Below are 16,565 nucleotides of genomic sequence, written 5' to 3' on the forward strand. Positions count from 1 at the left end.
GGTCTAAACTTTATTTTAAACCATTTTCAATGGAATAAATCGTCGGAGCATCTAGCGTCTCTCGTTGGTGAGCGCTGGGCGAGCCGGGACCACCCACGTTGCTCCAAGCAGCTCGGCAGTAGGAGCGAGATCATTTAGCGACCTACAACCGGGTCGCGACGTGGTCGGTAGTTTTCAGCGACCGGGTCGCTAAATCGAGCGACCGGGTCGCTAAATCGAGCGACCGGGTCGCTAAATCACCGACCGCGCCGCTAAATCGACCGACCCGGTCGCTAAATCTACCGACCTGCCTGCAGTTTTAGGTCGGTAGATTTAGCGACCCGGTTGGTACATCTAGTGACCCGGTCGGAAGATTTTGCGCCCCAGTCGGTCGATTTAGCGACCCGGTCGCTCGCTTTAGCGGCGCGGTCGGTGATTTAGCGACGCGGTCGGTGATTTAGCGACCCGGTCGGGAGGTTGCGTGGCAGGTTAGCCTAACTGAGGTAAGGTTACTGAGGTTAGGTTTAGGGTTAGGGTTAGGGTTAGGGTTAGGGTTAGGGTTAGTAGCCCGGTGGTCGGTGGAAGCGACCACCGGTCGGTGGATTTACCTACCCGGTCGCTGGATTAGCGTCCCAGTCGGTGGAATTAGCGTCCCGGTCGATGTAATTAGCGTCCCGGTCGGAGGAATTAGCGACCCGGTCGATGGAATTAGCGTCCCGGTCGGAGGAATTAGCGACCCGGTCGGAAGATTTTGCACCCCAGTCGGTCGATTTAGCGACCCGGTCGCTCGCTTTAGCGCCACGGTCGGTGATTTAGCGACCCGGTCGCTCGATTTAGCGACCCGGTCGCTCGATTTTGCGACCCGGTCGCTGAAAACTACCGACCACGTCGCGACCCGGTTGTAGGTCGCTAAATGATCTCGCCCTCTCTCCAGCTCGGGGTAAGTAAAATAGCAAATAAAAAATTGTTTTTGATCGCGAATATCCCGAACATGTTCGGGATAGGCACTTAAAGGGTTAAGTATGCCTAGTTGTCAGGTGGGTGGTGACCCAGCTGAAGTTAGCCACACCCACAGTGTTGGGTGAATGGTAAAAGGGGAGGGGATGAGTATATGATGTCATTTAATCTGTGCTTTTCAACTTGGCCCTTTGACTAAGAGGCTTTCAGCTTTAAGGAAGTAAACACAAATACATGGGGAAGACATATCTGCACATTACAACCCAGTGGCCTATTAGAATAATGTTAACTTCATAGACACATACAAAAAAAGAAAAAATAGAAAACTATGGCGCCAACTCTAACTCTTTTACTGCTTCGGACGTTCCCGTTCGGCCCAATTTTGACAGCGGCGCATTGCCAATACGGCTCGTTCTTTTTACCTCGTCTGATGACTGTAAGCTGATGGGGGGTCGCGCCGCCGTGTACAGTAAAAACATCTCCCGTAATGCTGCTCTCAAAAATCCACAGCACGTTAGCAATAATGGAGTCCCAAATCACTTCCTGGCTGTTTTCTGTGGATCTGATCTAGAAAATGCATTTCTATGCTCTGCTGTTTTCACTACTTTTGTGCGACGGCCTTGTATGATGAAGCAGGGCTTTGCTTTGCGAAAAAAATTACAAATTTGTAACCTGGAGATACGAGGTTTCTGCCCGACAGTGACGATTTCCTTTGTGGCCGCCTAGTGCCCAAAATGGAACGAAGGCCGACATTTTATTTTGATTTTTTTCCTAATGGCCGGCCTGGACCAGCCGGGAATGAACCGGCCGTTCGGGAGTTGGCCCGCTTTTCCCAATGGCCAGCACGTCCCTGATTACAAGTAGGAGGACCAAGTCGATGCTGTTTCGCCTGCAGTAATATCTTTGTGAGCATTTATGATAAAAACAAAATTATATACAGTAGCCTATATAGTTTTGCTGCTGTTAAACTTGGTCTTATTAACTTAAACTAGTATTTGCTCTGTTTTTGGAGTCTTTATTCAGTAGGCTATTCACTGTGAATGCATGCATGAAAGAAAAGAACACACACGCACCTCTGTTTCACGTGGGCGGCGGAAAATAAATCAATGAGACATTTTCACTGTGAACTGTTCATGAACTTGCAATTCCAAGTGTTTTTTAACAAGATTTTAATTAGGGGCCAAATAGCCTTGTGGATTTCTGTAATGCTCTCATGCAAGGCTCTCCCATATGTCAGCATGGGCTGGTGAACAGGGACAGACCAGGGCTGCAGTACACAAGCACTTTCTTCTCATCTCTCTGTGCCTTTTTTAGGGACACGACAGCTCCACCTCGGAGGCAGCAGTGAGTGACGCAGGGAAACACATCTTCTGCTCTGTTGCTTCTTCACAGGACAGGAGGAGCACATCATCAGCTGCAGACACAGAGGAGATTCACTGTACTGTACAGTAGAATGCACGGTATAAAGGGAGGAACTTATTCCATTTGAATAATGTACACCTTGGAGAACACAGATTACTTTTCCTTAGGCTCTTTGATGTGTGTTGCTGTGAAGAGATGCAGTACATGCCTGGCCTTGTCTGTCAATTTAAACCCCACTCTCACATAGAGTATTGGGGGAAGTGTTGCAGAAAGTTCACGGTGGTCGGTGGACAGAATTCCTGTAACAAAAGCAGAGCTGTAATCTCTACAAAAAAACAGTGAAACCAATAATGAACTGAAAGGAACCGATGTAACAATGAACATTCAAAGGGTGTTTATTCTCTTCAGAGTAAATAGCCCCGCTGGTCAGTAAAATACTTTGAAGACTCTAGCAAGAGCACTCATTCAGCCCCTCTTTGACTATGGAGTCCACGTATGGTACAACAGCATCTTAAAGGCCTTAAAAATAAGGCTCCAAACAGCCCAAAACAAACTGATTAGGCTTCTGATTAACCTTCCATCTCAGGCTCACCTTACCGCTGATAGTTTTTTTAAGTTTGGGGTGGCTCACGGTAGTTGACAGAGTACAGCATCTTACAATGGGCCTGGTGTATAAGATACACTACACCACTAAGATGCCCATGTACCCACAATACTTCCAAAACATCACGGATGTTCACAATTACAACACCAGAGGCAGCTCCACAGATCACGTCCAACCCAGATTTGGCACACATAAAGGGTTAAATGTGTTCTCCTGCTATGCCACTAAAATGTGGAACGCCCTACAGAAAGCCTTAAAGGAGTGTAAATCCCTAACTTCCTTTAAAACCGATCTGAAAAGTCACTTACAGGTGGCTGCAGCTCAAAACTGAAAAAAAAGACAAAGCCTATCCTTACCTCCCCCTGACCTTTCTACTGTAATTGCCATTCATTTTTATTTTATTTTTTGTTTTTCTGACTGTCTTATGATATTTTCAGAATAGTACTGTGTTCTATTTGTCTGTCTTTTAATCTTGTATGAGTTGTAAAAGGGACCGAAATTTAAACAAGCCAAAGGCTTTCTTGCATTTTTTATTCTTATCCTTATAGTTGAACTGTACTGTCCTGAACCTTTTCCTATATGCATACCTGTAATAAAATCTTAATCAATCAAACATGTCATGTTGTCTCAGTCCAGCGTCTACATGCATAGCACTATGAGCATGGGATCATGGCTATGTTCCTCAACCCTATGTTCCCTCAGCCCCACTGAGGTTAGGGTCAGGGTTTGCATTACGTTTAGGCATAGTGGTTAACATTCACCAGCGTCGGCAGGGGCAACTCACCAGCGTCAGCAGGTTAGCATTTCACCAGGTTAACATTCACCCGCGTCGCTGAGGGAAACATAGGGGCTGAGGGAACACATGGAACACAAATCTGTTGCAGTAGGGGAGGCAATAACTGTTTCATCTTTGAGTAATATTTTGTGAGCTGAAGCTTTATTGATCTATAATCTATAGTTTGTTTGCTTCTTGCTTTGTTTTTTTATCATCTTCATCTGTTTTTCTCCATCTGTCCTTGAAGCGGATCCGTTTAAAAAGCCAAACCACCTTGAGGGACTTCTGAAATTAGTGTCCTGAAATATTCATAGCTTGGTATGAGAGTTTGATTGTATCGCACATCTCCTTGGAACGGGGCAGGTATCAATGCAGTGTGTGTGGTACTGGTAAATGATTCATTATCAAAGGGAAAGCCTATTCTGGAATGACAAATGACAATGCCTGAAGCCAGCAAAGTAGTTTGCTTTTACAGCACATCCATTTCTGGTGAAACACACCGAATAGATTCCACGATAGATAGATTATATGTGCTCCTTAAGAACCAGAGATCTTGGTCCCATCTCCGCTGAATCTACTGCCAGGAGAACGAGTACAATCACACCTACAGTCACTTCCCTGACATACCGTACAATACACTCATCGATGGGAGCGTGTTGATATTTCGACATTTGTTCGGCGCTCCATTTGTTCGACGCGGGTGAATGTTAACCTGGTGAATGCTAACCTGGTGAATGTTAACCACTATGCCTAAACCTAACCCAAACCCTAAACCTAACCTCAGTAAAACTATGCCTAAACATAACCCTAAAACCTAACACTAATCCTAACCCTTAGTCGAAATAATGACACATAGAAATTGCAAGAATTGCCCCTCATGGTTAACTCCTTACTACTGGGATATCATCAGTGTCTTTTTAATTTTAGCTATATAGTACAGTGACCCCAGGGGTCCTTTGGAGGGGATTCAGCCCAGCAAAAGTTTTTATAGCAATCATTTTAGATCTGCTATTTATTTGGAAAGGTTTGTGTGTGTGTGTGTGTGTGTGTGTGTGTGTGTGTGTGTGTGTGTGTGTGTGTGTGTGTGTGTGTGTGTGTTTGTGTTTGCGTGTGTGCGTGCGTTTGTGTGTGTGTGTGTGTGTGTGTGTGTGTGTGTGTGTGTGTGTGTGTGTGTGTGTGTGTGTGTGTGTGTGTGTGTGTGTTTTTACATGTTCATTGATCTTGGTTAATTGCTTATTATTATGTGTTCATTTATGTCCGGTTCAATTCTGTTACAATTGCTTATATGTTCCTGTCCAAGCATAATGTATTTCCCAGACTGTTGGTGGACACTGGACACTGACAGGCTAATATAATTGTTTTACGTTTTACTTCATTATATCCCTTGCTGTGACAACAGTCAGATTGCTGTGCACAATCTGCTTTGTCTTCAATCACAACATGCAAACTCATTTCACTGTTGCTTTATAAATCCATGTATTTATTCATTCCCAAGTTCTTGTGGTCATCAATTCGGTTAGTGTGTTGATTTATTTATTCATTCATTCTCTCTTTGCATAATTCTTATCACAAGCATTTGCATTTAGCCATTTCCAAGTGTGCGTTCTTGTTGTGTTTTTGTCGAATTACTATTTTCAGTAAAGCCGTCATTTCTGTTAAACTCTGTTTCCTTTCTATTTTGTTGATGCAAATTACTGAGGCTTTGACTCATTTGAATTCATAACTTCAGATTAAACAGGACAAAGGCGTCGCTTCCACGTGCAATAAATGCCCCATGTCCATAACATCATTTAGTTTAACCTTGATGTTTGCGGTCTATCCATTTTCTCAAGAATTCTGGGTGAGAATCCAGTGGCATCCTAACGGTGTGCTATAATTATAAATATTAGTTAATTGATAATCGGACCAGTCATACTGTGGTATTGCTACTTTTAGTTAAGTACGTAAATAAAAAATAAGTACTTATTCCAACCATACAGTATCAATCATACCATCAACCATACAGCGTGAATACAAGGATGGCTACAATTGAAGCCCAAAGCAACAGATCAAGCCTCACCCAAATCATAACAAATACATGAGATGCAAAAACAACAACAACAACACACAAACACATAATCACACACAGCATTTTTCAATTTAAAACTGCTCAGGCAAGACCCTGAAGGGAAGGAAATGGATGATACGGTGCTATGGATCCGCTGTTAAGATGGCTCACTGTGCGCCGAGCATAACTGAGATTAAAACCGTCTTTTGATGAAAAATGGAATTTTGAACACAGAGCTTGTCCTCAGTGAAGGATTTGACACTAGAAGACGAGGACTGCCTTCCCTGATAAATCCTTGAAGAAAATCCCTTGACATCTCCTGACTTTTTAATTTGATTATAAGCCATTAAAACTTTGCTCTGCTTCTCGGGGTCCTGGGAATAAAATATTTTGAGGTGAGGGTTGTCGGGCACAGACATGTAATTTGGGGGGTCCTTCACATGAAAAAGTATGAGCAGCACCACTGAAATACAGACATAAAAACAAAACAAAAAAAAACAGTTTTTTAGAATCGGGCTAATTAATTAATTCTGCAGTGTTATGTCTTAGTTTTTTCCACTGAGGGAATGTCCCTTTGATTGACTGGTGTGACTTTGAAGGACATCTCTTAATTCAATCACAGAAGGAGCGCTGAATCAATTGAAATGGCTCCTGGACAGGGACGTGCTGGGCCCCTGATTCAGCCCGGGAAAAAGAGTTGCAGAGGCCCTCATTGTGCGCTATAGAGAGAGATCTCTCTCTATAGCGCTGCTGCTACTCAAAGATTTGTGACAAAGTGACAAGCCAGTGGGACAATTATTGTACATGAGTTATATTTCGTCATTGTCGGGTGGAAACCTTGTATATCCAAAACCGTTTGTTTTGTATTTATCATTTTAAAAATGATTTAAACTAGTGAAAACAGCCGATCTACAAGCACACAACGCCTCGCACCGCGAGGCGTTGTGTGCTTGTAGATCTGCTGTTTTCTCTACTTTTGTGCAACAGCCTTGTATGATGAAGCAGGGCTTTGCTTTGCGAAAAAATGTATACATTTGATACTTGGAGATACAAGGTTTCTGTCCGACAGTGACGATTTACTTTGTTGGCCGCCCAGCCCCCAAAATGGAACGAAGGACGACATTTTATTCTTATTTTCTTCCTAATGGCCGGCCTGGACCGGCCGTTCGGGAGTTGTCCTGCTTTTCCCAATGGCCAGCACGTCCCTGCTCCTGGAAGATGTTTCCGTCGCTGGGCGTTAAGTTCAAAGCTGAACATATAACACCAGTACACCACCCCAGTAAGACGCCTAAGGGAGAAAGTGCACCATGTCTTGGCCATCTGGCCAGTGATGTCGGAAAGTTTACCCATATATGGAGAACCCTGGTACCCATAGATATTCACAGATATGGGCTTACTATTGATGACATCAGGGATCTCCATATATGGACATAAAGGGGATTTGACATCACAGTGATGACAGAGCGTGATGACAGAGCGTGATGTCAGAGCGTGAGATGTCCCGCTATTTCGAATCCCCAGTACTCCTTTTAGGGTAAGGGTTAGGTTTAGGCTTAGGGTTAAGGTTTAGGCTTATTCACCAGGTTAGCATTCACATGCATCGGCAGGTTAGCGTTCACCAGCGCCGGCAGGTTAGTGTTCACCCGTCGTGAGGGCAGGTTAGCGTTCACCCGTCGTGAGGGCAGGTTAGCGTTCACCCGTCGTGAGGGCAGGTTAGCGTTCACCCGTCGTGAGGGCAGGTTAGCGTTCACCCGTTGCGAGGGCAGGTTAGCGTTCACCCGTTGCGAGGGCAGGTTAGCGTTCACCCGTCGTGAGGGCAGGTTAGCGTTCACCCGTCGTGAGGGCAGGTTAGCGTTCACCCGCGATTCGGACTACTGGCCGCCATCAGCAGGTTAGGGCGTTCACCCGCAGCGGCAGGTTAGCGTTCACCCACGATCGAAACCTCTCTACTAGGCGCGCCCAATGCAAATGACTTCTTACTTAACGATTTGAAGCAATCATTTGGGTCATGCAACTTTATTATAATGACACCAGATACAGCTGTGTCAGATATGGTTGCACTGCATTCAGAACCCCCAGCAAACACTACCTTTGAACCACATCTAGTTAATGATAAAACCTGGACATTGTCTCCATGCCTCCCACTGAGCCACCGCTAGTGCTGATTTCAAATGATCAGTTCCATTGCCTGAAAAAAATAAAAAATAAATACAGCATCATGATTTGATTTATAAGGACATGTATCCTGACGGGAGAGATACAATGACGTTACGACCGACTCTGTGATGAAGTGAGGAAAAAGACCAGATGCATTTACTGGAATACAGATGAAAAAGTGCAGACGCATTTACTGGAATACAGATTAATACTAATAGTTGAAGGAATAACTTTAGGCAAAATTGCAACATTTTCTTATTTCATACCAGTTTTTGATTTGCAATTTAAAGTTGTTGTTTTTTAATGTGTTTTGCAATATGTTTTGTGGGGGGCATAGCGGAGCAGATAAGTGCTATGATCTTTCAATTTATGATAAAAGCGTGAAAATTGGTATGAGCAGTCTCCATGGGTCACTTGACAAGAGAATTGTCCGAGCCAATTGAAATTTCAATATGGCGGCCATTGTTCAAGATGGCCGACACCTCAGTGCAGCAGGTAAGTAATATAATGGTTTATTTGGTGATACAAGCATGAAAACTGGTACACATCATCTTTGGAGGCCACTCTTTGATTTAAGAAGCCGAGCCACTTGAAAATCAAAGATGGCTGCCCCCGAAATCCAAGATATCCGTCCAAAAAAGTGTTTTTTCCTTTCCTAACCCTAACTCCGAATGCATTGATTGTAAGACCCATAAATGTAATAAAGTTGAATATAAAGTTGGGAATTTCGGATATTTTGGTACCGAGTACATGTCTGTATCTATTTCAGTTCTTGAGATACAGCATATAGGTACACTAGATTGATACACCTGAGCCTGTAAAAGTACCTATATGCTGTATCTCAAGAACTTTAATAGATACAGACGGACATCTTGGATTTCGGAGGCCGCCATCTTGGAATTTCGCCTGGCCAGCGGTATTTTTGAAAAGAGTGGGATTTTTACGTATATCTGTTAGTATTTGGGGCCTCGCGGCCCCGTCCGGGAGGCGGAAAAAAAATTAGGGCCTCTCTAACTCCTTTTCCCGGGCTGAATCAGGGGCCCAGCATGTCCCTGCTCCATGGGTCGCCAACGCCTGCTGCTAGCATCTCACCTGCCATCTTCCCCATTGACAGTCTTGAATTGCCAAAAGAGACAGTGGGGGCTGTAGTATGCCACTTGGACACATGCCGGGATCTGATCAGACTCTGTTGGGTCGCCTGGAGGAGGGTGGTGTCTGTTGTTGCAATACCCGAGACACAACACTGTAACAACACTGATGATGTGTCCAAGTTTGCATCTTGATGTAGATGTACAGTATTATATTTACCGCTAATAATCTAAGGCAGAAACCTAACAATCTAAGGCAAGAACATACACTCAGAATCTATGGCAAAAACCTAAGACTCTATGCCAATAAGCTAAGAAATAATTTAAAGCAAGAACCTAAGTAATGAAAGGCAAGAACGTAGGAGTACACTACAGTATATAACTATCTAAGGACCTTATTATATGGCGATAGCCTATAATCCAAGATTCTAAGGCAGGAACCTAAGAATTAAAGGCAATAATCTAGGAATCTATGGCAATATTTCTAAGAATTATAGCCTACAGGACTCTAAGGATTTAAAGGGCCTAAGACCAGCATGAATGTCAAACAGGGTTATTTGCCCTTGAGTATAGTCCTGGTAGAATAAAATATGCATTACACAATAGGCTAATAGTAAATGCACCATTCAGCAACGTGTCCTCTGACACCACCAGCCTTGGTTGGTTTCCAAGGAACAATCTTATGTGATGAAGCGCTCTAATGCCAGCCTTTGTGACCAGGGATGTGCAGAGAATGTTAGAGATGCAGGCGTTGACATTGACGTGTTGTGAGCTTGGAGGTCGTCTATTTTTGGCAATATTGGAGATGTGGCGTAACTGCATGGATTTCTACACTGAGAGGGCAATTCTTTCAACATAAGACGTTGCATTCAAGTTCAGGAGAGTTTGGACATGGCAATTCTCTTTAATTCTATATGACATGGAAACAGGGTATTTTCATTTTTCTTTATAGTTAAAACTGCATTCATGGTCTGGAGAGACCATGAATGCCATGACCTGTCTGTAACCCTACAGACAGGTAAAAGGACAGGTGCCCAATCCCTCTTTGATGTCTGTGAGTGCATGTGCCTGTTTGTGACTATAATGATGGAAACATCATTTCCTTCAGATTTTTTCTCCTCATGCTTGTTGCTTCTGCTCCTCTCACTCCCTCGCGTGCTCCTATCAATTCTGCATTTTGCCAATCAAATCAGAAGTGGCAGTGAGCGTCTTTGGTCTCGTTCAGTCAAGAGAAGGAGGATCTGATTGAGTTCCAGGCAGCACAGACAGTCAGATAAGAGGCTGCTACTGATTGGGCTGATGGCTGCGGTCATTATATTTGGGCTGTGTCTCTGATGCAGTATTGTGCATTCACTGCTGATCAGGGGCTTTTAATGGCTACGATACAATCTCCAGACTGCTCTCTGTGTGTGTGTGTGTGTGTGTGTGTGTGTGTGTGTGTGTGTGTGTGTGTGTGTGTGTGTGTGTGTGTGTGTGTGTGTGTGTTACTAATCCTCTGTAAAGACACTGTAAAGACCAGATAAATGAACAGTTTCTCGCTGGCCACCATCAGACTGTTGAACAAGCACTGAGCCACAGGCCACACAGGCCACCACAAATGAAGATTTTTCGGTGTATAATATGACTGTATGATTGCAGGTGCGGCCACTTATGTAATACTCATCATGTTGTACATTGATATCCGCTGCTATTTAAACTGGCTCATTCATTCTATTGATAAACTAAGGTCCTTACTGCGGTGGTTGCATGGGAGGTTGCATTTTGGGTTGCATTTTGCCCCTAAAACCCCCCCTGGGGTTCTAGGGGCAAAATGTTAATACAGCATCACAATCATTTCAACCACTTTATCCAAGTATACTTAGGATATTCAAAAATAGCAAATATACAAGCTCACAGAGGGTCACTTTGTGCGACGCTGCAAACTTGGAAATAGATATTCTCTTGTGGGGGGTCCCTGGCACAAAACGTTTTCAGATGGGGGTCTGTGGCCAAATATATATCAATTTGGGGGTCCTTGGCGTGAAAACGTTTGAGAACTAACTGCCTTACTGCATTTATCGTACATCTGCCTCTGTCACTGCTTTAACCACGTCTTATGTGTAAATCATAAACTTTGTGTATATTTTACACTGCTCATATTTTTTTTTCTTTTTTTTCATGTGGTAGACTGACTCAGAGGGATCTCTAAAGGGAATCACTAACAAAACATAACAGGGATCTGAGAAGAAGCGTATTTTACCTGATAACAATGGAGGGGACGTGACTCTTCACCACTGTAGTGTTGATGGGAGCGTGTCATCATTTCGACGTAACATTTGTTCGACGTCCCATCTTTTCGACACGGGTGAATGTTAACCTGGTGCATGTTAACCACTATGCCTAAACCTAACCCTAAGCCTAACCTCAGTAAAACTATGCCTAAACCAAACCCTAAAACCTAACCCTAACCTTAACCCTAACTCTTAGTCGAAATGACGGGACATCGAAAAAACAAAATTTCACCAGTGTTATTATATAGGGAGGGTAAGGATCTGTCCTTTGTCTAGAGTCTAGACAAAGGACAGATCCTTACCCTCCCTATAATTAGATAGTCTAGACTCTAGACTAGAGGGTTGACTGCAGGTGCGGTGGTCTCAAAAACATGACCGAAAACTACCCGAGAAATACTCGCTCTCTGCACAAACCTTTAAGGAAGACTCGTTAGACAGAGACTAAGAAAATAGTTTTTTATTTTATTTTAACATGCTCATAAAGTGCTCTGTGCTCAAAGTGAAATGAAACATAAAAGAGGGCCTCATATTAATGTATGAATCTATCTTTACTGTATAGTTGCAGAGCAAAGCAATAACTGAAGCTCCCATGACTACCACTCATTGTCCTAGAAACCATTAATACACTAGACATGTCCAGAAATCTGTTCTGGGGAATACTTTGTGAATATATGAAGCAAAGGGCCTTTTTACAGCATATACAAATAGAATTCTACATTTTCTTTTACTTATTCAAATTCTGCTTAACCAGGTAGTTCCATTGAGAATGTTACATGAATAATTTATACATGCTCTCTGATGTAAAACGTAAGACAATGTATCTTGCCCCATATTCAGTGAACTGTCCTGGTCATTTTTCATGCAGTATTCATATTCATATACGCTCGCCTCAAAAAAGGAGTCATAGCAAGTTTCTTCAACACAAAGTTCTGTGTCACAAGGTGACACCTTTTGGGACTGCACTGCAGTCGAAGGTCACTGAGATATGAAATCTAAGGTTACATATCTAAGGTTACATATCCCCTATGTCATACCCCTGATCTTTGGTGACTGTAAACGGTGTCAGTTTCAGGTCTCAGAATGTATCATACCTGTGTTTCGCCTATAACACCAGGGCTTTTTAGTGTAAGTGTTTGATGTTTGTTGATGATAATGGTTAACTAACTTTAATTGCTGTAATTAAATAGCATATAATTTCTCTGAGCGAGAGAGAGAGAGAGAGAGAGAGAGAGAGAGAGAGAGAGAGAGAGTGAGGGAGGGAGGGATGGAGATAGAAGGATGGAGTGCAGAGAGGGGGATAGGATTTGAGGCAAAAGGAAAGACCAGACAATTTCACCCACACAAACCTGAACATGCTGATCGACGCGCTGTGAAGCACAAATAACCCTGTAAACTCTGTCTAGACAAGCTGATAATGCATGACGCCTGTGTGTTCTCTGCATTTGTACCAACCAAATGGGTCGTATAGAAAAAATACTGCCTACCTAACCTAATGGCTCTCTAACAGGCACGTGCAGACACTAGCCATGTTTCCATAAACGTATTCGAATTAGGGAAGCGAATTATCAGAATTAAGACAAAGCGCATTAAGACAAAGCGAATTTAGCCCGTTTAAACTGGTGAAATGCGATTCTTGGGAGATCCTGCCTGGGTCCGTCTAACCGACATGCTGTAAACACTTCCCGCGGGCTTGCACACAGTGCACAGAGCTGGGATGTGGCTGATTTTTTCAGACCGAGAGACGTGAGGGCACTGCTGTGACTCGCTGCACACGCATCCCAACCCAGAGCCGGTCGCGACGCACTGCCGCAGAGAAAGTGCGGCCGGCGGGAGCACAGAGCATAAGCGACCCCGGCCGGGGCGCCCCTGAGTGGCGTCCCCGAGCCGAGGTGGCCGCCCCGCCGCCCGGTTGAGTCCTCCGGGCAGACTGCATCGCAGATGCGAGCTGCTGTGTGCTTGTACTGCCACTTTTGGCACGTGCAACACGGTGTGATGACGAAGGGTCACTCCGTGTGCAACAACCGGTTTGTTTTGTGGGCTAAACGCTATACAATGGACGTTAATTAAGCGGCGGGGGAAAGTGTTATAGGAGGACGATATGGACCAGAACGTCATCCCGTTTCCATTCACAAATGCGCATTTAGTTTATTCGATAAAGCCTCAAAATCCACCTCCTCCAAGCGGATAATTCTTTTTGCGGATAATGAAAGTTTATTCGCATCTTGAAGTGTTTCCATAAAAAGATTTTGCGAATAAGCCGTTAATGCGCAAAAAGTGGCTTTATGGAAACGCCACTACATCAAAGGGTGCTTGAGCACCTGACCTTTTGGCTGTCAGAGAAAAAGTGCCCTTTTACTATGGTGAAGAAAAGAAACGCAAAAGCCGCCTCCAATCTCCCTACTAGAAGGCAACATGCAAGAGAATTGCTCCTTTCTTACTCTCCTGTACAGTACTGTTCTACTGTACTGGAAAGCATCATTTTATTTTAAAATAATTGCCCGCGCCCCTGCAGTGCCGTGCAGTGCGCGCACAGAAATGACAGAATTATAGCCGATCTACAAGCTCACAACGTGGCACAATGCGGCCCAACGCGGTGCCTTGTGACCTTTAGATCAGCTATTTTCCTGTGGCTAGACATCAATACAGCCTGCCGCCCGCAGTCCTGCAAGGCTGCACACCTGCAGGCTGTAGAAGAAAGAAGTTCTTGCTTAATTGCATGCAAAGCCGTGCAGTGAGCACACAGAATTAAAGCCGATCTACAAGCTCACACCGCGTCGCAGCTCGACGCGTTGTGAGCGCCCAAGGAATGTTTTTCATGCTACACAAATGCTTGCAATGGATTCAGAATCATGAAAAAACCCTAGTTAGACCCCTCACACGCTACTTGAAGCAGATTTTTCTGTAGAGGGGAAAAAGAGCAGACTAAGTACAGAGTGAAAGGTCGAGTTTATGAAGTATTGACGGTTCAAGTGGTTAAATATCTGAAAACACAAATTGGTCTCAGGGCGACAAGCGAGGGCGAGGTCACGCCATGTCTTGGCCGTCTGTCCAGTGATGTATATCGAACCAGTTACCCATGGAGATCCATGTACTGCATATGGAGATATGCTGTGAGACCCAAAACATGCTTACTCAGTTATTCGTTATGTGAAAATCCGATGACGTCTATCACATCTGACATCATACAAAAATCCCTTTTATGCTCAGATCCCTGTCTGAACCGGCCACACATATGGGCTGTCTTCCTCCATATATGGGCATTCCCATGTGAAGTCATGTTAGATATGGGCTTAATATTGATGACATCAGGGATCTCCATATATGGACATAAAAGGATTTCTGTTAGAGTGGTTCCCATGACAGTGATGTCAGATCGGCAAACCCATAGATAGACCATGCCTGACACTGTGGTTCCCCTGACACATCACTGTGACATCACAGGTGACATCACATGTCACAGTGATGTGTCAGGGGAACCACAGTGTCAGGCGTGACAGAGATATGAACAAGATGTGACGGTTTTCATAGTTAACTACTAGTAAGACACCTCAGGGTGACTTGCGACCTCAGGGTGACATGCGACCTCGCCCTAAAGGGCAATTCTTGGCCATCTGGCCATTGATGTATATGGGACCAGTTACTCATATATGGAGACCCCTTCATGATAGTTACGTTATGTCAAAACATGCCCATATATGGATATTACCAAATATGGGCATTCCCATATGTCCTTAACATTTTGTACGCCAAACTCGTTCAGTAACGAGACAAGGCCACTGGAGGTCGCTGTGCCAAAACTCAGTTGTCTCGTCCAGAGACGAGATAAAGGGTTAACTTTGTTACGTGCAGCTGCATGCATGGTGCGTGCCCTGTGAGAGACGCTGGTGCATATGTCATAACGTGACCCGTTAATGTAGGTAATGTTCTGCTAGTGCTTGTAGCATGTTAATGTAGGTAATGTTATCATGCTAGTGCCTGTAGCATGTTAATGTAGGTAATGTTATGCTAGTGCTTGTAGCATGTTAATGTAGGTAATGTTATGCTAGTGCCTTTAGCATGTTAATGTAGGTAATGTTATGCTAGTGCTTGTAGCATGTTAATGTAGGTAATGTATAGTGCCTTTAGCATGTTAATGTAGGTAATGTTATGCTAGTGCCTGTAGCATGTTAATGTAAGTAATGTTATGCTAGTGCCTGTAGCATGTTAATGTAGGTAATGTTATGCTAGTGCTTGTAGCATGTTGATGTAGGTAATGTTATGCTAGTGCCTTTAGCATGTTAATGTAGGCAATGTTATGCTAGTGCTTGTAGCATGTTAATGTAGGTAATGTTATGCTAGTGCTTGTAGCATGTAGGTGCAATGCCATTCATGAATTACTTTGTTAAGATGTTGAAACATGTTGAACAGTCATGATTGAGTCAAGTGTCATAAAAAAGCCCTACAGTACAATCATTGAATAACATCGTTATCGTACCACTGTACTATTGGCAAACTGAAAAAATAAGTACTGAATGATGGAAAAATGCTTTCTATTCACCCATTTGAATAGAGAAAAGTCAGCGCCAATTCAGCAGCGAAGTGTGATGTCACTTCCGTGAAATGGCGTGAAATGTCGCCCTCTACGGGGTTCATGCTGGTATTGTTTTGTATTCAAATCGCCATTGAGGAATTTGCGATCACCGCATATAAGAACTGTGTTAAAAATATAAACACACCATGTGCGCGGACATGCTCTCAGCGACAGTCTGTCCCAGACACGAGTGTCTCTCTGTAGTTTCCAACATTTAGGACAGCGTTGATTACATTTTCTCTGACAACAGGCTATATCAGATATGAATGAATATCATAAACTATGCAGAACCCCCCCGCTGACAGAAACGCGCACATGGTGTGTTTATTTTTTTAACACAGTCCTTATATGCGGCAATCGCAAATTTCCCAATGGCGATTTGAATACAAAACAATACCAGCATGAACCCCCTAGAGGGCGTCATTACGCACAAATGACGACATGGCTTCGTTTCTCTATTACAGTGAGTATAGACTGTACACTTATACTCACACTGTACTTTTACCGAATGAAGTAATTTTAAACAGTGAAAATAAACAATCTATAAGCTCACATGCTTGTAGATCAGCTATTTTCAATACTTTAGTGCAATAGCCTACTCTTTTATGATGAATCAGGCATTCATTTAAAGCATAAAAAGTTATAATATGGAGGTCTGTGGATTCATCCTGGCAGCACATTGTTACAGTAGCTGGCTATTCCAGTGCCAGAGCCTGTTTATTTATTCACCTGGACTCTCCTCACTCACACATATTA

At 43.7% G+C, this 16,565-nt stretch overlaps 1 protein-coding gene across 1 annotated transcript in view; it reads right to left on the bottom strand.

Annotated features, from left to right (window-relative positions):
- The window catches only part of LOC308306630 (dermatan-sulfate epimerase-like protein), a gene marked incomplete at both ends in the record, with an annotated part of 76,716 nt that overhangs the window by 20,276 nt on the left and 39,875 nt on the right, over nt 1-16,565 (bottom strand). Inside the window, 3 exons of the mRNA XM_080751671.1 lie at nt 2,199-2,320; nt 3,727-3,734; nt 7,344-7,595. Coding sequence (XP_080607797.1) covers nt 2,199-2,320; nt 3,727-3,734; nt 7,344-7,595 — 382 coding nt within the window. The remainder of the gene's footprint in view (nt 1-2,198; nt 2,321-3,726; nt 3,735-7,343; nt 7,596-16,565) is intronic.

Source organism: Nannobrachium achirus (assembly GCF_963921795.1).
Source record: "Nannobrachium achirus genome assembly, chromosome: 21".
NCBI lineage: Eukaryota > Metazoa > Chordata > Actinopteri > Myctophiformes > Myctophidae > Nannobrachium > Nannobrachium achirus.